At 55.9% G+C, this 21,614-nt stretch overlaps 1 protein-coding gene across 1 annotated transcript in view; it reads left to right on the top strand.

The window, feature by feature from the left end:
- Positions 1-2,724: 2,724 nt before the first annotated feature.
- Positions 2,725-21,614, top strand: part of POLR2A (RNA polymerase II subunit A) — a 33,530-nt gene continuing 14,640 nt past the window's right edge. The window contains exons 1-15 of the mRNA XM_066570292.1: positions 2,725-2,975; positions 3,700-3,832; positions 4,694-4,830; positions 5,548-5,721; positions 6,879-7,160; positions 8,499-8,660; positions 9,500-9,720; positions 12,284-12,416; positions 13,722-13,846; positions 15,502-15,712; positions 16,986-17,195; positions 17,821-17,989; positions 18,398-18,492; positions 19,139-19,342; positions 20,790-21,012. Coding sequence (XP_066426389.1) covers positions 2,886-2,975; positions 3,700-3,832; positions 4,694-4,830; positions 5,548-5,721; positions 6,879-7,160; positions 8,499-8,660; positions 9,500-9,720; positions 12,284-12,416; positions 13,722-13,846; positions 15,502-15,712; positions 16,986-17,195; positions 17,821-17,989; positions 18,398-18,492; positions 19,139-19,342; positions 20,790-21,012 — 2,569 coding nt within the window. The 5' untranslated portion in view covers positions 2,725-2,885. The remainder of the gene's footprint in view (positions 2,976-3,699; positions 3,833-4,693; positions 4,831-5,547; positions 5,722-6,878; positions 7,161-8,498; positions 8,661-9,499; positions 9,721-12,283; positions 12,417-13,721; positions 13,847-15,501; positions 15,713-16,985; positions 17,196-17,820; positions 17,990-18,397; positions 18,493-19,138; positions 19,343-20,789; positions 21,013-21,614) is intronic.

Here is a 21,614-nt window from a genome sequence, read left to right as displayed (position 1 = left end):
GGGGGGGCACCGAAGGGGGGGGAGATACCGGTGGGACACGGGGAGGACACAGGAGGGACACTGGGGGACATGGGGGGGGACACCGGGAGTACATGAGGGGACATTGGGGGGGACACGGGGAGACACGAGGGGGACATCGGGGGGGGGGGACAAGAAGGGGGGGACACAGGGGGACATTTGGGGGACACGGAGCGGGGGGGACAGGAGGACGGAACGGGGGGGGGGACAGGAGGATGGGGGGGTCACAATTGGGGGGTAAAAGTGGGGACACAACTTGGGGGGACATTTGGGGACACAACTTGGGGGGACACAGGGACTTTGGGGGCACAACTTGGGGGGACATTTGGGGACATTTGGGGACACAGAAGTGAGGGACACAACCCCGGGGGGGGGGCACAGGCAGGCAGGGGGACATGGAGGGGACAGGGGACACTGGCAGGGTGTGACAAAAGTGGGGACAGAGTTGGGGGGGCAGCAGGGGACGGGGCTGAGGAGATGGGGGGCACGAGTGGGACACAAATGGGGGGGGACAAAGTGACACAAAACTGGGGACACGAGCACAGCACGCAACAGGACACGGGTGACACAGGAGGGGACACCAGAGGATGCGGGTGACACATTTGGGGACACAAGGAGACAGGAGTGGGGACAAATTTGGGGTTTACAGTGACACAAAAAGGGACAAAACGAGAGAGGGATGGGGACAAAAGCAGGGACACAACCACGGTGCCACAGCCCCAAAACGGTGACAAAAACGGTGACAAAACAGTGACAAAACTGGGTGACAACGATGTGAGGGACATGACAGGCACGGCCGGGTGTAGCAGGGACCCTGCTCAGGGTGTGGGGGGTTCAGGTGTCACCGTGCCCTCGGTGTCACCTCGTCTGGCATTGTCACCGTGGTGGGGGTGAGGCGCGTCCGACTGTGCCATTGTGGGGCTGTCACACGGTGTCACATGTCACGTTTGTCACTTTTTGTGTCACGTTTGTCACTTTTTGTGTCTGACTGTGCCGTGTGGGGCCGTGTCAGGTTGTACCTTTGAGTTGTACCTCAGACTGTGTCACATTTGTCACATTTTGTGTCACATTTGTCACATTTTGTGTCCAGCTGTGCCATGTGGGGCTGTCAGATTATACCTTTGGGTTGTACCTCAGAACTTGTGACATTTTGTGTCAAATTTGTCACATTTTGTGTCTGATTTTGCTGTGTGGGGCTGTGTCATGTTGTACCTTTGGGTTGTACCTCAGACTGTGTCACACTCGTGTCGCAACCTGTCACCTGGCGTGTCCAGCTGTGCCGTGCTCACACCGTGACCCGGTGACACCCTGTGATGTCACACCCTGTGATGTCACACCTCTCTTGGTGACAGAGGGAAACTCCCCCCACGCCTGACCCCCAAAATCCCCCCCCTTCTCCCCAAATTTCTCTTTCTCTGCCCCCAAATTCCCCCCAACCCCTCGTGCCCCTCACAAAACACCGTTTTCCTTCCCCCCAATCCCCCTCTCTGCCATTCTCTCCTCAAATTCCCCTTTCTTGCCATAATTATCCCCAAAACCTCCTGTTCCTCCTGGATACCCCTCTCTGCCCTCCAACCACCAAAATTCTCCTTTTTTGTTTTTCTCCGTTTATGGCCCCTAGTCCTTCCTGCCCCTCCAAAACTCTCCTCAAACATTTTTTTACTGCTCCGATTGTCCCCTCGAACCCGATTGTTACCCCAAAACCCCCTCCTGCCCCCCTAAATCCCCCTCCTTGTCTGCAATTGCCCCCCAAACCCTCCTGCCCCTCTAAATGCCCCTTTCCTACCCCAATTATAACCCCACACCCCTCCTGCTCTGCCAACAACCTTCAAGCCCTTAATTGCACCCTCAACTCCTCCTGCCCCCTCAAATTTCACTCTCCCCCTCCTAAAATACTCCTGAATCCCACTGTGCCTCGCCCAGCCCCTTCCCCAGCTCCTCTCCGGAACAGGCCCCAAAGCCTCGGCCTTTCCTAGCGGCCACAGCCGGGTCGGGAGCGCCGGGAGCGGCCGGGCCGGGCGGGCGAGGCCGGGGCTGCGCAGGCCACGGCTGGAGCGGTGCTTCGCCCATTTCCGGCACCGTCCGCCTTTGCTTCGGCAGCTTTCGTCAGATATTCGGCAGTTTCCGGTATTTTCCGCTCGTTCTTCGGCATCTTTCGATAACTTCCGCCAAGGCTTTGGCAAGTTCCGGCCATTTCCGTCAGTGTTCGGGCACCGCCGGTAAACTTCGTTCATTTCCGTCACTCTCCGGAGGCCATTCGGCGGTCTCCGCCCACTTCCGTCAGTACTTCGGAAATCTCCGTCAATCTCCGCCAGCTTCTGAGGTCACTCCGTCATCCTCCCTCCGCCCCCGCGATCTCTCGGCTCTCGGGCTCGGGGGGGGGGGCGGTGCTTTTAAAATAAATTATTCATGAACCGATCCCACTGTGCTGAAAGCGGGGGGTCCCACCACGGCGCGTCCCGTGAGGGCTTAACGGAGCAGCCGCCGACTCCCTGCGCCTTCCTCGCTCTTCGCTCGCCTCACGGACCGTGACGGGACTCGCGTGTCCCTTTCCTTCCTGCCGCTTTTTTTTCCACTCCTCCCCCTTTTTCCTCTGAGGCGCTTGGTACGCTCCGGCCACGCCCCCTCCGGCGGCGCTCGGGGGCCGAGTCTATATAAGGCGGCGCCGGTGCCTCTTAGCGCTCAGTCGCGCCTTTAGCGCGGAGCGGCCGGAGCGGAAAAGGGGAAGCTCCGCGCCCAGGGCTCCGTGAGGCGCCCGTTCCCGGTTCCCCGGTGGGGTTCAAACTCCCCCGCTCCCTCAACCCCCTCCGTGAAGGGGTCGGTTCCGAGCAGTCGGAGCGGCGCGAGGCCGCGGCCCCACCGGCGCCATGCACGGCGGGCCGCCCTCGGGCGACAGCGCCTGCCCGCTGCGCACCATCAAACGAGTCCAGTTCGGGATCCTCAGCCCCGATGAGATGGTACCGGGGCCGGGGCGGCGCGGACGGAACCGCGGGGCCCGCGGAGGGAGCGGGGCCCGGCGGCTGAGGGCGAGCGGCGGCGGGAAATGGCGCCGGGGCAGCGAGAGCGGGGAGCGGAGCGGCCCCGTGAGGGGACAGCGCCTCCCACAGGCCCGGGGGGCTGAACGGGGGACGGGGGAGAGCTCGGAGGGGGATTTGGGGGCTCCTCAAGGGGTTCGGGGACACAAAACGAGGTTCTGGAAGGTGTTGGGGTGCCCAGGGAGCCTCTGGAAGAGCTTTGGGGTGTCCGAGAGGGGCTCAGAATCCCCTGGCAGCGTTTTGGCCTCCATAGGAGCGGCTCAGGGAAAAGTATTGGGGTGCCTTGGAGGGGTTTTAGGGTGTCCTGAGGGACTTTGGGTCTCTGGAAGTGTTTGTGGGGGCTTTAAAAGAGCTTTAGGCTGGTGTGAAGGACACTTGGAGGTTCCTGGAGGTTTTTAGGGGAATTTTGGATGAGCTTTGAGTGTCCTGGAGGAGTTTTGGGGTCCCTGGGAGTCACTCAGGGAGCCCTGGAGGGGTTTTGGGGTTGCTCAGACAACCCAAGTGGAATTTTGGGGTGATTAAATTATTTATTGTCACCCGATGGGGTCACTTGGGGTACCCCCACTCATTTAGGGTTTTTGTGGGGGGTCATGGATGAATTTGGGGGTCCCCAGGTGCCTCAGTTTCCCTTTCCCCCCCCACTCAGAAACGGATGTCAGTGACCGAGGGGGGCATCAAATACCCCGAAACCACCGAGGGGGGACGCCCCAAACTGGGGGGGCTCATGGACCCCCGGCAGGGCGTCATCGAGAGAACGGGGCGCTGCCAGACCTGTGCTGGTGAGTCTGGACCCCAAAATCCTCCCCCCTGAACCCCAAAATCCTCATGGGAGGGGACCCGGAACCCCAAAATCCTCCACCCTGAACCCCGAAATCCTCTATCCTGAGCCCCAAAATCCTTCTGGGAGGGAACCCTGAACCCCAAAATCCTCATGGGAGGGAACCCCAAAATCCTCCTGGGAGGGGACCCTGAATCCCAAAATCCTCATGGGAGGGGACCCTGAACCCCAAAATCCTCATGGGAGGGGACCCTGAACCCCAAAATTCTCGTGGGAGAGAACCCTGAACCCCAAAATCCTCTACCCTGAATCCTAAAAATCCTCCTGGGAGGGGACCCTGATTGGATGTCCCCAATGGGATTTTGGGGTGTCCCTGATGGGATTTTGGGGTGTCCCCGATGCGATTTTGGGGTATCCACAATGGGATTTTGGGGTTTCCCCAATCCAATTTTGGGCTGTCCCCGATGTGATTTTGGGGTCTCCACAATGGGATTTTGGGGTTTCCCCAATCCAATTTTGGGGTGTCCCCAATGTGATTTTGGGCTGTCCCCGATGTGATTTTGGGGTGTCCACAATGGGATTTTGGGGTGTCCCCAATGGGATTTTGGGCTGTCCCCGATGTGATTTTGGGGTCTCCCTGATGTGATTTTGGGCTGTCCCCAATGGGGTTTTGGGGTGTCCCCGATGCGATTTTGGGGTTTCCCCAATCCAATTTTGGGGTGTCCCCGATGTGGTTTTGGGGTCTCCCTGATGTGATTTTGGGGTGTCACCGCTGGGGTTTTGGGGCTGTCCCCAATCCGATTTTGGGGTGTCCTCAATGGGGTTTTGGGCTGTCCCCGATGTGGTTTTGGGGTGTCCCCAGGGAACATGACGGAGTGTCCGGGTCACTTTGGTCACATCGAGCTGGCCAAGCCCGTGTTCCACGTTGGGTTTTTGGGTAAAACCATGAAAATCCTGCGCTGCGTCTGCTTCTTCTGCTCCAAGCTGCTCGTGGACTCGGTGAGACCCCAAAAAACCCCCAAAAAACCCCCAAAACCCCAAAAGTTTGGAGGGAGGGGTCGGGTTTGGGCTGGAAATGGCCCAAAATGGCCCCGTGGTGGCACCTTGGGGACATCTCGGGGACACATCAGGGGTGTGGGGGGTTTGGGGGGTTTTGGGACCATTTTGGGGGTGCTGGGGGTCAATGGGAGGTGATAAAGTGGGGGGACATGAAGAAGAGGTGACCAAATTTGGGGTCACCAAAGGGAGGTGACAAAATTTGGGGACGCAAAGAAGAGGTGACAAAATTTGGGGACAGGAAGAAGAGGTGACAAAATTTGGGGACACCAAAGGGAGGTGACAAAATTTGGGGACGCAAAGAAGAGGGGACAAAGTTTGGGGACATCAAGAGGAGGTGACAAAGTTGAGGGACACAAAGAAGAGATGATAAAATTTGGGGACATCAAGAGGAGGTGACAAAGTTGGGGGACACCAAAGGGAGGTGACAAAATTTGGGGACATGAAGAAGAGGGGACAACAAGAGTTGGGGGTTGTCACCTGCTGGAAGCTCTGGAGATGCTGAGGGACCACAATGGGACAACGCCAGACACCCAAAATCTCCTTTTCTGACCCCAAAACCACGATGTGACCCCTGAATGCCATTTTCTGTCCCCAAATTTCCATTTTGTGACCCCAAATTTCCATTTTGTGACCCCAACCCTGGGTTTTTTTGGGCAGAACAACCCCAAGATCAAGGACATCCTGGGCAAGTCCAAGGGGCAGCCCAAGAAGAGGCTGACCCACGTCTACGACCTGTGCAAGGGCAAGAACATCTGCGAGGGCGGCGAGGAGATGGACCACAAGTTTGGGGTGGAGCAGCCCGAGGGCGACGAGGACCTCACCAAGGAGAAGGTGGGCGCCCCAAAATTCCCGGTTTTAACCCCAAAATTCCCATTTCTGGCACAAAATTCCTCTTGGCGGCCGCAAAATTCCTGTTTTGGCCCAAAAATTCCCATTTCTGGCCCCAAAATCCTCATTTGTGGCCCAAAATTCCCAGGCATTAACCCCAATTCTCACCCCAATAACCCAAATTCTCACCCCAATAACCCAAATTCTCACCCCAATAACCCAAATTCTCACCCCTATAACCCCATTTTCCATGGCAATAACCCCATTTTTAACACATTAAACCCCATTTCTCACCCCAATAACCCCATTTTTAACCTCTTTCTCCCCATTTCTCACCCCAATAACCCCATTTTCACCCCAAATAATCCCATTTTTCCCCCATTTTCCCCCATTTCGGGGCCACGGTGGCTGTGGGCGGTACCAGCCACGCATTAACCCCATTTCTCACCCCAATAAGCCCATTTTTAACCCCAAATAATCCCAATTTTCACCCCAAATAACCCCATTTTTAACCCCAAATAATCCCATTTTCACCCCAAATAACCCCATTTTTCACCCCTAATAACCCCATTTTTCACCCCAAATAATCCCATTTTTAACCCCAAATAACCCCATTTTCACCCCAAATAATCCCATTTTTAACCCCAAATAACCCCATTTTAACCCCAAATAACCCCATTTTTCACCCCAAATAACCCCATTTTTAACCCCAAATAATCCCATTTTTCACCCCAAATAACCCCATTTTCACCCCAAATAACCCCATTTTCACCCCAAATAACCCCATTTTTCCCCCATTTTCCCCCATTTCAGGGCCACGGTGGCTGTGGGCGGTACCAGCCATGCATTGACCCCATTTCTCACCCCAATAATTCCCATTTCTCACCCCAATAACCCCATTTTTAACCCCAAATAATTCAATTTTTAACCCCAAATAACCCCATTTTCCCCCATTTTCTCCCCGTTTCAGGGCCACGGGGGCTGCGGGCGGTACCAGCCCGTGTTGTTAACCCCAATAATTCCCATTTCTCGCCCCAATAATTCCCATTTCTCACCCCAATAATTCCCATTTCTCACCCCAATAAGCCCATTTTTAACCCCAAATAATCCCATTTTCACCCCAAATAACCCCATTTTTCCCCATTTTCTCCCCGTTTCAGGGCCACGGGGGCTGCGGGCGGTACCAGCCGCGCATCCGCCGCTCGGGGCTGGAGCTCTACGCCGAGTGGAAGCACGTCAACGAGGACTCCCAGGAGAAGAAGATCCTGCTGAGCCCCGAGCGCGTGCACGAGATCTTCAAGCGCATCTCGGACGAGGAATGCTTCGTGCTGGGCATGGACCCCAAGTTCGCCCGGCCCGAGTGGATGGTGTGCACCGTGCTGCCCGTGCCGCCGCTGTCCGTGCGTCCGGCCGTCGTCATGCAGGGCTCTGCCCGCAACCAGGTGGGGTTTTGGGGTCGTTTTGTGTGGTTTTGGGGTTCATTTTGTGGGGTTTTGGGGTTGTTTCGGGGTGATATTGGGGTGTTTGGGCCACCGTGCTGCCCATCCCACCGCTGTCCGTGTGCCCGGCTGTGGTCATGCAGGGCTCGGCCCACAACCAGGTGGGCTTTGGGGTCATTTTGGAGGCATTTTGTGGGGTTTTGGGGTCATTTTGTGTGGTTTTGGGGTCATTTTCTGGGGTTTTGGGGTGATATTGGGGGTTATTGGGGTGTTTGGTGTGCACCGTGCTGCCCGTGCCGCCGCTGTCCGTGCGTCCGGCCGTCGTCATGCAGGGCTCTGCCCGCAACTAGGTGGGGTTTTGGGGTCATTTTCTGGGGTTTTGGGGTCGTTTTGGAGGCATTTTCTGGGGTTTTGGGGGTTTTTGGGATTGTTTGGGGTGATATTGGGGGTTATTGGGATGTTTGGGGCACCGTGCTCCCGTCCCGCCGCTGTCCATGCATCCAGCTGTGGTCATGCAGGGCTCTGCCCGCAACCAGGTGGGGTTTTGGGGTCATTTTCTGGGGTTTTGGGGTCGTTTTCTGGGGTTTTCAGGTCATTTTGGGGCTGTTTGGGGTGGTATTGGGGTCCCTGGGGCACCGTGCCCCTGCTGTCTGTGTCCCCAGCCATGGTCATGCAGGGCTCTGCGAACAACCAGGTGGGGTTTTGGGGTGGTATTGTAGGGTTTTGGGGTCATTTTCTGGGGTTTTAGGGTTGTTTTCTGGGGTTTTGGGGTCATTTTCTGGGGTTTTAGGGTTGTTTTCTGGGGTTTTGGGGTAATTTTCGGGGTGTTTGGGGTGGTTTTGGGGTCCCTGGGGCACCGTGTCCCCGCTGTCTGTGTCCCCAGCCATGGTCGTGCAGGGCTCTGCCCACAGCCAGCTGGGGTTTTGGGGTGGTATTGTAGGATTTTGGGGTCATTTTGTGTGGTTTTGGGGTCATTTTGTGTGTTTTTGGGGGTGTTTGGGGTGGTTTTGGGGTAATGGGGCGCCGTGTCCCCGCTGTCTGTGTCCCAGCCATGGTCATGCAGGGCTCTGCCCACAGCCAGCTGGGGCAGCTCTTGTGGGGTCCCAGGGTGGGCATTGGGGTCCTTGATGCCTTTTGGGGTCTCCCCACTCCTTAGGCTCCCCAATCCCCTTTTGGGGTCACCCCCAACACCTCTTTGGGGTTTCCCCGTTTTCCTCCCACCCCAAATCCACCCTGCACCCTCCCCACGGCATTTTGGGCTTTTTCACCTCCTGCTATCAACACCAACCACCCCATTAATAAACGTTGGGGTCACCCCATTAATTTTGGGGCTGTCCCCAGGATGACCTGACCCACAAGCTGGCCGACATCGTCAAGATCAACAACCAACTGCGGCGCAACGAGCAGAACGGGGCGGCCGCGCACGTCATCGCCGAGGACGTCAAACTGCTCCAGTTCCACGTGGCCACCATGGTGGACAACGAGCTGCCCGGCCTGCCCCGGGTACAGGAGGGGTCACTGAGGCCTTTTGGGGGGTCACTGAGGGGTTTTGGGGGGTCACTGAGGGGTTTTGGGGTGACACAAGTTGAGGGACAAGCAGGCGGTGGCCCCAAGTCGTGGCCATGGACGTCAAATGGTTCCAGGTCAACGTGGCCCCCATGGTGGACATGGAGGTGCCTGGGGTCACTGAGGGGTTTTGGGGATCACTGAGGGGTTTTGGGGGTCACTGTGGGGTTTTGGGGGTCACTGAGGGGTTTTGGGGTGACACAGGCTGAGGGGACATTCAGGTGGTGGCCCCAAGTCATGGCCATGGATGTCAAATGGTTCCAGGTCAACGTGGCCACCATGGTGGACATGGGAGGTGCCTGGGGTCACTGAGGGGTTTTGGGGGATCACTGAGGGGTTTTGGGGGTCACTGAGGGGTTTTGGGGGTCACTGTGGGGTTTTGGGGTGACACAAGTTGAGGGACAAGCAGGCGGTGGCCCCAAGTCATGGCCATGGACGTCAAATGGCTCCAGGTCAACGTGGCCACCATGGTGGACATGGAGGTGCCTGGGGTCACTGAGGGGTTTTGGGGAATCACTGAGGGGTTTTGGGGATCACTGAGGGGTTTAGGGGGTCACAGAGAGGTTTTAGGGGGTCACAAAGGGGTTGTGGGGGGGTCACAGAAGGATTTTGGGGTGTCCCAGATGGGACAGAAAGGGGACAAGCAGGGACAGAGCCCAAAGTCCCAACAGGAGCTGGGGACATTCCCAGGAGGGATCAATTCGTGTCCCCTGGTGGGTTCTGGATTTTTGGGGTGGTTTTTGGGGTTCTGACCCCCCCAATTTCTCCTCGCCCAGGCCATGCAGAAGTCGGGGCGCCCCCTGAAGTCCCTGAAGCAGCGGCTGAAGGGGAAGGAGGGCCGGGTTCGGGGCAACCTCATGGGGAAACGCGTGGACTTCTCTGCCCGCACCGTCATCACCCCCGACCCCAACCTGGCCATCGACCAGGTGGGCGTCCCCCGCTCCATCGCGGCCAACATGACCTTCGCCGAGATCGTCACCCCCTTCAACATCGACAGGTGGGATTGGGGATGGATTTAGGGAGGTTTGGGATGGGTTTATGGAGGTTTGGGATGGATTTATGGAGGTTTGGGGTGGGAGGTTCCTTGCTCTGTCACCACCAATGTGACCTTCGCCGAGATCGTCACCCCCTTCAACATCGACAGGTGGGATTGGGGATGGATTCATGGGGTTTGGGATGGATTTAGGGAGGTTTGGGGTGGGAGGTTCCTTGCTCTATCACCACCAATGTGACCTTCGCCGAGATCGTCACCCCCTTCAACATCGACAGGTGGGGCTCGTAGGGGGTTCACGGGGTTTGGGATGGGTTCACGGGGTTTGGGATGGATTTAGGGAGGTTTGGGGTGGGTTTATGGGGTTTGTAGGGGATTTGGGATGGATTTAGGGAGGTTTGGGATGGGTTTATGGAGGTTTGGGATGGGTTTATGGAGGTTTGGGGTGGGAGGTTCCTTGCTCTATCACCACCAATGTGACCTTCGCCGAGATCGTCACCCCCTTCAACATCGACAGGTGGGATTGGGGATGGATTTAGGGAGGTTTGGGATGGATTTAGGGAGGTTTGGGGTGGGTTTATGGAGGTTTGGGTTGGATTTATGGGGTTTGTAGGGGATTTGGGATGGATTTATGGAGGTTTGGGTTGGATTTATGGGGTTTGTAGGGGATTTGGGATGGATTTATGGAGGTTTGGGTTGGATTTATGGGGTTTGTAGGGGATTTGGGATGGATTTATGGAGGTTTGGGTTGGATTTATGGGGTTTGTAGGGGATTTGGGATGGATTTATGGAGGTTTGGGATGGATTTAGGGAGGTTTGGGGTGGGTTTATGGGGTTTGTAGGGGATTTGGGATGGATTTAGGGAGGTTTGGGTTGGATTTATGAGGTTTGGGTTGGATTTATGGGGTTTGTAGGGGATTTGGGATGGATTTATGGAGGTTTGGGTTGGATTTATGGGGTTTGTAGGGGATTTGGGATGGATTTATGGAGGTTTGGGTTGGATTTATGGGGTTTGTAGGGGATTTGGGATGGATTTAGGGAGGTTTGGGATGGATTTAGGGAGGTTTGGGGTGGGTTTATGGGGTTTGTAGGGGATTTGGGATGGATTTAGGGAGGTTTGGGATGGGTTTATGGAGGTTTGGGGTGGGAGGTTCCTTGCTCTGTCACCACCAATGTGACCTTCGCCGAGATCGTCACCCCCTTCAACATCGACAGGTGGGCTTTGGAGGGGATTCATGGGCTTTGGGGTGGATTTAGGGAGGTTTGGGATGGATTTATGGGGTTTGTAGGGGATTTGGGATGGATTTATGGGGTTTGGGGTGGATTCATGGGGTTTGGGGTGGATTTAGGGAGGTTTGGGATGGATTTATGGTGGTTTGTAGGGGATTTGGGATGGATTTATGGATGTTTGGGATGGATTTAGGGAGGTTTAGGATGGATTTATGGAGGTTTGGGTTGGATTTATGGGGTTTGTAGGGGATTTGGGATGGATTTATGGAGGTTTGGGATGGATTTAGGGAGGTTTGAGATGGATTTATGGATGTTTGGGATGGATTTAGGGAGGTTTGGGATGGATTTATGAGGTTTGGGATGGATTTATGGGGTTTATAGGGGATTTGGGATGGATTTATGGAGGTTTGGGTTGGATTTATGGGGTTTGTAGGGGATTTGGGATGGATTTATGGAGGTTTGGGGTGGGTTTATGGAGGTTTGGGGTGGGAGGTTCCTTGCTCTGTCACCACCAACGTGACCTTCGCCGAGATCGTCACCCCCTTCAACATCGACAGGTGGGGCTCGTAGGGGGTTCAGGGGCTTTGGAGGGGATTTATGGGATTTGGGATGGATTTATGGGGTTTGGAGGGGATTTGGGGTGGGTTTATGGAGGTTTAGGGTGATTCAGGGGAGTTTGGGGGCTTTGGTGTTGGTGTTCCTCACTCCATTGCCACCAACGTGACCTTTGGTGAGATCATCACTCCCTTCAACATCGACAGGTGGGGTTTGTAGGGGATTTGTGGGGTTTTGAGGTGGATTTATGGGGTTTGTAGGGGATTTATGGGGTTTTGAGGTGGATTTATGGGGTTTGAGGATGGATTTGTGGGGTTTTGGGATGGATATCCCTTGTTCCATCACCATCACTGTAACCTTTGGTGAGGTTGTCACCTCCACCAGTGGCTGGAGGAGTTTGGGGAGGATCTAGTGGACTTTGGGGCAGATTTTGGGGTGTTTAGGGTGAATTTGGGGAAGTGTCTGGTGTGGTTGGAGGAGCCAGGGAGATTTAAGGGTTAAACCAAAGGGATTTTGGGGCTATTTGAGGGATTTTAGGACAAATCTGGGGCAGTTTTGGGATGATTTAGGACCATTCAGGGAGCTTTGGGGTCGTTTTGGGGTTTGGGGTGGACACAAGGATATGGAGGGGGAGGATTAGGATTATTTTAAACAGATCCCAATAACCCAAACCCACCCCGAACACCCTCTAAACCCCACTGCTCCTTCTCCAGCTGACTCTGAGAGTTGTGGGGTGACTCCCAGAGCCCCAAAATCCCCTAAACTGACCCCAAAACCCCCCCAGGCTGCAGGAGCTGGTGCGCAGGGGGAACAGTCAGTACCCGGGGGCCAAGTACATCATCAGGGACAACGGGGACAGGATCGACCTCCGCTTCCACCCCAAACCCAGCGACCTCCACCTGCAGATCGGATACAAGGTCAGCACCCCAAAACCCAAACCCGGCAGGGACCCCAAAATCCGGGAGGGACCCCAAAAACCCAAACCCGGGAGGGACCCCAAAAACCCAAATCTGGGGAGGGACCCCTAAAACCCAAACCTGGGGAGGGATCCCAAAAACCCCAACCCGGGAGGGACCCCAAAAACCCAAATCTGGGAGGGACCCCAAAAACCCAAACCTGGGAGGGACCCCAAAAACCCAAACCCGGGAGGGACCCCAAAAAACCCAAATCCGGGGAAGGACCCCAAAAACCCAAATCTGGGAGGGACCGCAAAGAACCCAAATCTGGGGAGGGACCCCAAAAACCCAAACCCAGGAGGGACCCCAAAAACCCAAACCCGGGAGGGACCCCAAAAAACCCAAATCCAGGCAGGGATCCCAAAAACCCCAAATCGGGGAGGGACACCAAAAACCCAAACCCGGCAGGGACCCCAAAAACCCAAACCCGGCAGGGACCCCAAAAACCCAAAATCCGGGGGGGACCCCAAAAACCCAAACCTGGCAGGGACCCCAAAAACCCAAACCTGGGAGGGACCCCTAAAACCCAAACCCGGGAGGGACCCCAAAAAACCCCAAAACCCAGGCAGGGACCCCAAAACCTGGGCATGGACACCAAAAACCCAAACCCAGGCAGAGACCCCAAAGACCCCAAATCTGGGGAGGGATCCCAAAACCCCAAACCCGGGAGGGACCCCAAAAACCCAAATCTGGGCAGGGATCCCAAAAACCCCAAATCCGGGAGGGACCCCAAAAATGTCAAATCTGGGAGGGACCCCAAAAACCCCAAATCTAGGCAGGGATCCCAAAAATCTGGGGGACACCAAAAGGTGGGTGTGGAACCCACACAGTGGGGGGGGGATTGGTGGTTTTGGGGTTTAGGGGTCTGGATTTGGGGTTCAAAGTTGTGGGGTTGGAGGTGAATCCCTGATTTTGGGGTTCAGTCCCTGATTTTGGGGTTCAGAGCTCTGGATTTGGGGTCAGTCCCTGATTTTGGGGTTCAAATCCTGGTTTTTGGGGTTCACAGCTCAAGATTTGGGGCTCAATCTCTGATTTGGGGGTTCCCAATTCCAGATTTGGGGTTTAATCCACAATTTTGGGGTTCAGCACCACCAGGGAGTGAATTTAACCCCAAACCCCTCGTTCTCCTCACTCTGACCCCACCATTTTGGGGGAAAGATGCCGGTTTTGGGGTGTCCTCCCCCAGTTTTGGGGTGTTCTCCCCCAGTTTTGGGGTGTCCCCCGTTTTTGGGGTGTCCCCCTGACTTTGGGGGGCTTTGGGGACAGGTGGAACGTCACATGTGCGACGGGGACATCGTCATCTTCAACCGGCAGCCCACCCTGCACAAGATGTCCATGATGGGTCACAGGGTCAGGATCCTGCCCTGGTCCACCTTCCGTCTGAACCTGAGGTAAAACACCCCAAAATTAACCCCAAAATTAACCCCAAAATTAACCCCAAATCCTGCCCTGGTCCACCTTCCGTCTGAACCTGAGGTAAAACACCCCAAAATTAACCCCAAAATTAACCCCAAAATTAACCCCAGATCCTGCCCTGGTCCACCTTCCGTCTGAACCTGAGGTAAAACACCCCAAAAACCCCAAAATTAACCCCAAAATTACCCCCAGATCCTGCCCTGGTCCACCTTCCGTCTGAACCTGAGGTAAAACACCCCAAAATTAACCCCAAAACCCCCAGAATTAACCCCAAATCCTGCCCTGGTACACTTCCGTCTGAACCTGAGGTGAAGCACCCCAAAAACCCCAAAATTAACCCCAAAATTACACCAAATCCTGCCCTGGTCCACCTTCCGACTGAACCTGAGGTAGAACACCCCAAAAACCCCAAAATTAACCCCAAAAATTACCCCAAATCCTGCCCTGGTCCACCTTCCGTCTGAACCTGAGGTGAAGCACCCCAAAATTAACCCCAAAACCCCCAGAATTAACCCCAAATCCTGCCCTGGTACACTTCCGTCTGAACCTGAGGTGAAGCACCCCAAAATTAACCCCAAAATTAACCCCAAAAATTACCCCAAATCCTACCCTGGTCCACCTTCCGACTGAACCTGAGGTGAAGCACCCCAAAAACCCCAAAATTAACCCCAAAAATTACCCCAAATCCTGCCCTGGTCCACCTTCCGACTGAACCTGAGGTAAAACACCCCAAAATTAACCCCAAAACCCCCAGAATTAACCCCAAATCCTGCCCTGGTCCACCTTCCGACTGAACCTGAGGTGAAGCACCCCAAAATTAACCCCAAAACCCCCAGAATTAACCCCAAATCCTGCCCTGGTGCACCTTGTGTGGTGAGATGAATCCATCCTTGGTGTGTCCCTGATGTCCCCACGATGTCCCCGATGTCCCAATGTCCCTGAGATCCATGATGTCCCCATGATGTCCCCAATGTCCCCATGATGTCCCCAATGTCCCAGTGTCCCCAATGTCCCCATGATGTCCCCATGATGTCCCCAATGTCCCCTCAGCGTCTCCATGCCCTACAACGCCGACTTTGACGGCGACGAGATGAACCTGCCCCATGTCCCTGCCATGTCCCCAATGTCCCAGTGTCCCCAATGTCCCCATGATGTCCCCAATGTCCCAGTGTCCCCAATGTCCCCATGATGTCCCCAATGTCCCCTCAGCGTCTCCACACCCTACAACGCCGACTTTGACGGCGACGAGATGAACCTGCCCCACGTCCCCACAATGTCCGCATGATGTCCCCAATGTCCCCATGATGTCCCCAATGTCCCCACAATGTCCCCAATGTCCCAGTGTCCCCAATGTCCCCATGATGTCCCCAATGTCCCTGAGATCCCAGATGTCCCCAATGTCCCCATGATGTCCCCTCAGCGTCACCACGCCCTACAACGCCGACTTTGACGGCGACGAGATGAACCTGCCCCATGTCCCCAATATCCCAGATGTCCCCATGATGTCCCCATGATGTCCCCAATGTCCCCTCAGCGTCACCACGCCCTACAACGCCGACTTTGACGGCGACGAGATGAACCTGCCCCATGTCCCTGCCATGTCCCCAATGTCCCCATGATGTCCCCTCAGCGTCACCACGCCCTACAACGCCGACTTTGACGGCGACGAGATGAACCTGCACCTGCCGCAGTCTCTGGAGACGCGGGCGGAGATCCAGGAGCTGGCCATGGTGCCCAGGATGATCGTCACCCCCCAGAGCAACCGGCCCGTCATGGGCATCGTGCAGGACACGCTGACGGCCGTGCGCAAGTTCACCAAGAGGGACGTCTTCCTCGAGAGGGTCCGTCCTGGGGCCACCTCGGGGTCACCTGGGGGCTTTGAGGAGGAGTTGGGGTGGTTTGGGGTTGGTTTGAGGTGGTTTATGGTGATTTATGGTGGTTTTGGGGTGGTTTGAGGTCATTCATCGTGGTTTAGGGGTGGTTTGAGGGGTTTTAGGGCAGGTGTTTGAGGTGGGACACGCTGATGGCCATAGACAAGGTCACCAAGAGGGACGTCTTCCTCGAGAGGGTCCATCTGGGGCCATCTCAGAGGTTTGGAGTTGGTTTGAGGTGGTTTGAGGTGATTTATGGTGGTTTGAGGGGTTTTAGGGCAGGTGTTTGAGGTGGGACACGCTGATGGCCATAGACAAGTTCACCAAGAGGGACGTCTTCCTCGAGAGGGTCCGTCCTGGGGCCACCTCGGCGTCACCTGGGGGCTTTGAGGAGGAGTTGGGGTGGTTTGGGGTGATTTATGGTGGTTTTGGGGTGGTTTGAGATCATTTAGGGTTGGTTTGGGGTGGTTTGAGATCATTTAGGGTTGGTTTGAGGTGGTTTGAGGTCATTCATGGTGGTTTTGGGGTGGTTTGAGGGGTTTTAGGGCAGATGTTTGAGGTGGGACACGCTGATGGCCATGGACAAGGTCACCAAGAGGGACGTCTTCCTCAAGAGGGTCCATCTGGGGCCACCTTGGGGTTTGGAATTGGTTTGAGGGGATTTAGGGTTGGTTTGAGGTGGTTTGAGATCATTTATTGTGGTTTTGGGGTGGTTTCTGGTGGTTTTGGGGTGGTTTCTGGTGGTTTTGGGGTGGTTTCTGGTGGTTTTGGGGTGGTTTCTGGTGCCGTTGAGTTGGACACGCTGATGGCCACGTGCAAGGTCACCAAGAGGGACATCTCTCCTGAGAGGCTCTGGTTCGGGGCGATTTTGGGGACTTTTAGGGCACTTTCAGGATGTTTTGGGATCTCTGTGGGTTCTCCTAGATTGATGACATCTTTGAGATGTTCCTCAGGGCGAGGTGATGGAACCTGCTGATGTTCCTGTCCACGTGGGACAGGGATTTTGGGCGGGTTTGGGACATCTTTGAGGTATTTTGGGTTCTCTGTGGGTTTTTCTTTGATTAGTGACAGTTTTGGGGTGTCCCTCAGGGCGAGGTGATGAACCTGCTGATGTTCCTGTCCACGTGGGACGGGAAGGTGCCCCAGCCGGCCATCCTGAAGGAGATTTTGGGGCATTTTTAGGATGTTTTGGGTTCTCCATGGTGTTCTCCTGGATCGATGACAGTTTTGGGGTGTCCCTCAGGGCGAGGTGATGAACCTGCTGATGTTCCTGTCCACGTGGGACGGGAAGGTGCCCCAGCCGGCCATCCTGAAGCCGCGGCCGCTCTGGACAGGGAAGCAGATCTTCTCCCTGATCATCCCTGGCCACATCAACTGCATCCGCACCCACAGCACCCACCCCGACGACGAGGACAGCGGCCCCTACAAGCACATCTCCCCCGGGGACACCAAGGTGGGGCCTGGCAGGAGCTCCAGGGCGGCTTGGTGGGATCTGAGGGAGCTTTGGTGGGATCTGAGGGGGCTTTGGTGGGATCTGAGGGAGCTTTGATTGGTTTGATGGGCCATTGGTGGGATCTGAGGGGGCTTTGGTGGGATCTCAGGGGGCTTTGATTGGTTTGATGGGCCATTGGTGGGATCTGAGGGGGCTTTGGGTTGGTTTGATGGGGCTTTGGTGGGATCTGAGGGAGCTTTGGGTTGGTTTGGTGGGGTTTTGGTGGGATCTGAGGCAGCTTTGGTTGGTTTGATGGGGCTTTGGTGGGATCTGAGGGGGCTTTGGTGGGATCTGAGGCAGTTTTGATTGGTTTGATGGGGCTTTGGTGGGATCTGAGGGAGCTTTGGTGGGATCTGAGGCAGCTTTGGTTGGTTTGGTGGGGTTTTGGTGGGATCTGAGGCAGCTTTGGTTGGTCTGATGGGCCTTTGGTGGGATCTGAGGGGCCTTTGGTGGGACTTGCTCTGGTCTGGGAGGACTTTGTAGACTTTGAGATGACCTGGGGTGGGTTTTGGGTTGCTCCAGGTGAGTTTTGGGATTTTTTTTTTGGATCTTGGAGGTCCTGACCTCATTCCTTGGACATCCCCAGGTGATCGTGGAGAACGGGGAGCTCATCATGGGCATCCTCTGCAAGAAGTCCCTGGGGACATCGGCCGGGTCCCTGGTGCACATCTCCTACCTGGAGATGGGCCACGACACCACGCGGCTCTTCTACAGCAACATCCAGACCGTCATCAACAACTGGCTGCTCATCGAGGGTCAGCGTGGTCCTGGGGCTGGGGACCTTCCTGGTGGCATCTCAGGGGGGTTTGGTCACCCGGGGACCTTCTCAGGTCCCATCTTGGTGGAGCTCTGGGCCTCTTGGACCCCATTCTTGAGGTCCTGGTGGTTCTTGGACCCTTTTTTTGGGGACTGGTGGGGCTGGGAACCTTCTTGGTGGCATCTCAGGGGGGTTTGGTCACCCAGGAATCTTCTCAGATCCCAGCCTGGTGGAGGCCTGGAGCTCATGGACCCCATTCTTGAGGTCCTGGTGGTTCTTGGACCCTTTTTTTGGGGACTGGTGGGGCTGGGGACCTTCTTGGTGGCATCTCATGGGGGTTTGGTCACCCAGGGATCTTCTCAGATCTCAACCTGGTGGAGCCCTGAACCCCAAATGTCCCCTCCAGGTCACACCATCGGCATCGGGGACTCCATCGCCGACGCCAAGACCTACCAGGACATCCAGAACACCATCAAGAAGGCCAAGCAGGACGTCATCGAGGTGGGGTCTGGGGAGGTTCCTGCAGGATCTCAGGGGGTTTGGAGCAGTTTCTGGAGGATCTCAGGGGGTTCAGGATGGTTCCTGGAGGATCTCAGGGGGTTTGGAGCAGTTCCTGAAGGATCTCAAGGGGTTTCGGGCAGTTCCTGGAGGTTGCTGTGGAGTTTTTTGGGTTTTTTTGAGGTTCTCAGGTGGTTTTGGGCACCAGGAGGTCCAAGACCAACACCTCCCAGGTTTGTGGGGTTCCAAAAGGTCTTGGGGTGCTCCTTATTGGATTTGAGGTGGTTCCTGGAGGATCTCAGCAGGTTTTGGTTGGTTCCTGGAGGATCTCAGGGGGTTTGGGGCAGTTCCTGGAGGATCTCATGAGGTTTCTGGTGGTTCCTGTGGAGTTTTTGGGCTTTTTTGAGGTTCTTGAGATGGTTTTGGGCACCAGGAGGTTCCAAAAGGTCTTGGGGTGCTCTATGTGGTATTTGGGTGGTTCCTGGAGGATCTCAGCAGGTTCTGGGTGGTTCCTGGAGAATCTCACGAGGTTTCTGGTGGTTCCTGTGGAGTTTTTTGGGGTTTTTTTGAGGTTCTCAGCTGGTTTTGGCCACCAGGAGGATTCAGGACACCCCGGTGACCATTCTGGGGTGGTTTTTGGCATCTCCAGGTGATCGAGAAGGCCCACAACAACGAGCTGGAGCCCACCCCGGGCAACACCTTGCGCCAGACCTTCGAGAACCAGGTGAACCGGATCCTCAACGACGCCCGTGACAAGACCGGCTCCTCTGCCCAGAAGTCCCTGTCCGAGTACAACAACTTCAAGTCCATGGTGGTCTCGGGGGCCAAGGGCTCCAAGATCAACATCTCCCAGGTTTGGGGGCGCTCCAGAAGGTCTTGGGGGGCTTCTGGGTGGGGTTTTGGTTGGTTCTTGGAGGATCTCGTGGGGTTTGGAGCAGTTCCTGGAGGATCTCAAGGGGTTTGAGGTGGTTCCTGGAGGATCTCATGGGGTTTGGAGCAGTTCCTGGAGGATCTCAAGGGGTTTGTGGTGGTTCCTGGAGGATCTCAGGGGGGTTTTGGGTGGTTCTTGGAGGATCTCAGGGGGTTTGGAGCGGTTCCTGGAGGATCTCAGGAGGTCTGGGGCAATTCCTGGAGGATCTCAGAGGGTTTGAGGCAGTTCCTGGAGCATCTCAGGGGGGTTTTGGGTGGTTCCTGGAGGATCTCGTGGGGTTTGGAGCAGTTCCTGGAGGATCTCGTGGGGTTTGGAGCAGTTCCTGGAGGATCTCATGGGGTTTGAGGTGGTTCCTGGAAGATCTCAGGAGGTTTGAGGTGGTTCCTGGAGGATCTCAAGGGGTTTGAGGTGGTTTCTGGAGGATCTCATGGGGTTTGGAGCAGTTCCTGGAGGATCTCAAGGGGTTTGAGGTGGTTCCTGGAGGATCTCGTGGGGTTTGGAGCGGTTCCTGGAGGATCTCAGGGGGGTTTTGGGTGGTTCTTGGAGGATCTCGTGGGGTTTGGAGCAGTTCCTGGAGGATCTCAGGGGGTTTGTGGTGGTTCCTGGAGGATCTCAGGGGGTTTGAGGTGGTTCCTGGAGGATCTCATGGGGTTTGTGGTGGTTCCTGGAGGATCTCATGGGGTTTGGAGCAGTTCCTGGAGGATCTCATGGGGTTTGTGGTGGTTCCTGGAGGATCTCATGGGGTTTGGAGCAGTTCCTGGAGGATCTCGTGGGGTTTGTGGTGGTTCCTGGAGGATATCATGGGGTTTGTGGTGGTTCCTGGAGGATCTCAAGGGGTTTGAGGTGGTTCCTGGAGGATCTCATGGGGTTTGAGGTGGTTCCTGGAGGATCTCATGGGGTTTGTGGTGGTTCCTGGAGGATCTCAGGGGGTTTGGAGCAGTTCCTGGAGGATCTCGTGGGGTTTGGAGCAGTTCCCTGAGGATCTCAAGGGGTTTGTGGTGGTTCCTGGAGGATCTCGTGGGGTTTGGAGCAGTTCCTGGAAGATCTCAGGAGGTTTGAGGTGGTTCCTGGAGGATCTCATGGGGTTTGAGGTGGTTCCTGGAGGATCTCGTGGGGTTTGGAGCAGTTCCCTGAGGATCTCAAGGGGTTTGTGGTGGTTCCTGGAGGATCTCGTGGGGTTTGGAGCAGTTCCTGGAGGATCTCATGGGGTTTGAGGTGGTTCCTGGAAGATCTCAGGAGGTTTGAGGTGGTTCCTGGAGGATCTCATGGACTTTTGGGTGGTTCCTTTGGATTTCCATGGAGTTCTTTTGGGATTTTCTTGCTTCCCTGAGACGATTTTGAGACGTGTCCCCGCCCGCTGTCCCCTCAGGTGATCGCGGTGGTGGGACAGCAGAACGTGGAGGGCAAGCGGATCCCGTTTGGCTTCAAGCACCGGACGCTGCCGCACTTCATCAAGGACGACTACGGCCCCGAGAGCCGCGGCTTCGTGGAGAACTCCTACCTGGCCGGCCTCACCCCCACCGAGTTCTTCTTCCACGCCATGGGTGGCCGAGAGGGCCTCATCGACACGGCCGTCAAAACGGCCGAGACCGGTCAGTGTCCCCAGGATGTCCCCGTGGGGCTGGCGGGAATCCAGAACTCCACCCAGGGGATCTTCAGGAAACCAAAAATGCCAGAGTGGAAATGCTGAGGGGATCAAACCCTTGGTAGATGCCTCCTGGAGATCCCAAACCTTCCCCAGATGCCTCCTGGAGATCCCAAACCCTGCCCAGATGCCTCCTGGAGATCCCAAACCCTGCCCAGATGCCTCCTGGAGATCCCAAACCCTGCCCAGATGCCTCCTGGAGATCCCAAACCCTGCCCAGATGCCTCCTGGAGATCCCAAACCCTCCCCAGATGCCTCCTGGAGATCCCAAACCTTCCCCAGATGCCTCCTGGAGATCCCAAACCCTCCCCAGATGCCTCCTGGAGATCCCAAACCCTCCCCAGATGCCTCCTGGAGATCCCAAACCCTCCTCAGATGCTTCCTGGAGATCCCAAACCCTCCTTAGATGCCTCCTGGAGATCCCAAACCCTCCCCAGATGCCTTCTGGAGATCCCAAACCCTCCCCAGATGCTTTCTGGAGATCCCAAACCTCCCCAGATGTCTCCTGGAGATCCCAAACCCTGCCCAGATGCTTCCTGGGGACCTCCA

The sequence above is a fragment of the Molothrus aeneus genome, unplaced genomic scaffold, assembly GCF_037042795.1.
Source record: "Molothrus aeneus isolate 106 unplaced genomic scaffold, BPBGC_Maene_1.0 scaffold_30, whole genome shotgun sequence".
NCBI lineage: Eukaryota > Metazoa > Chordata > Aves > Passeriformes > Icteridae > Molothrus > Molothrus aeneus.
Note: the sequence above shows the minus strand (reverse complement) of the source record. Positions and strands in the feature narration are given on the sequence as shown.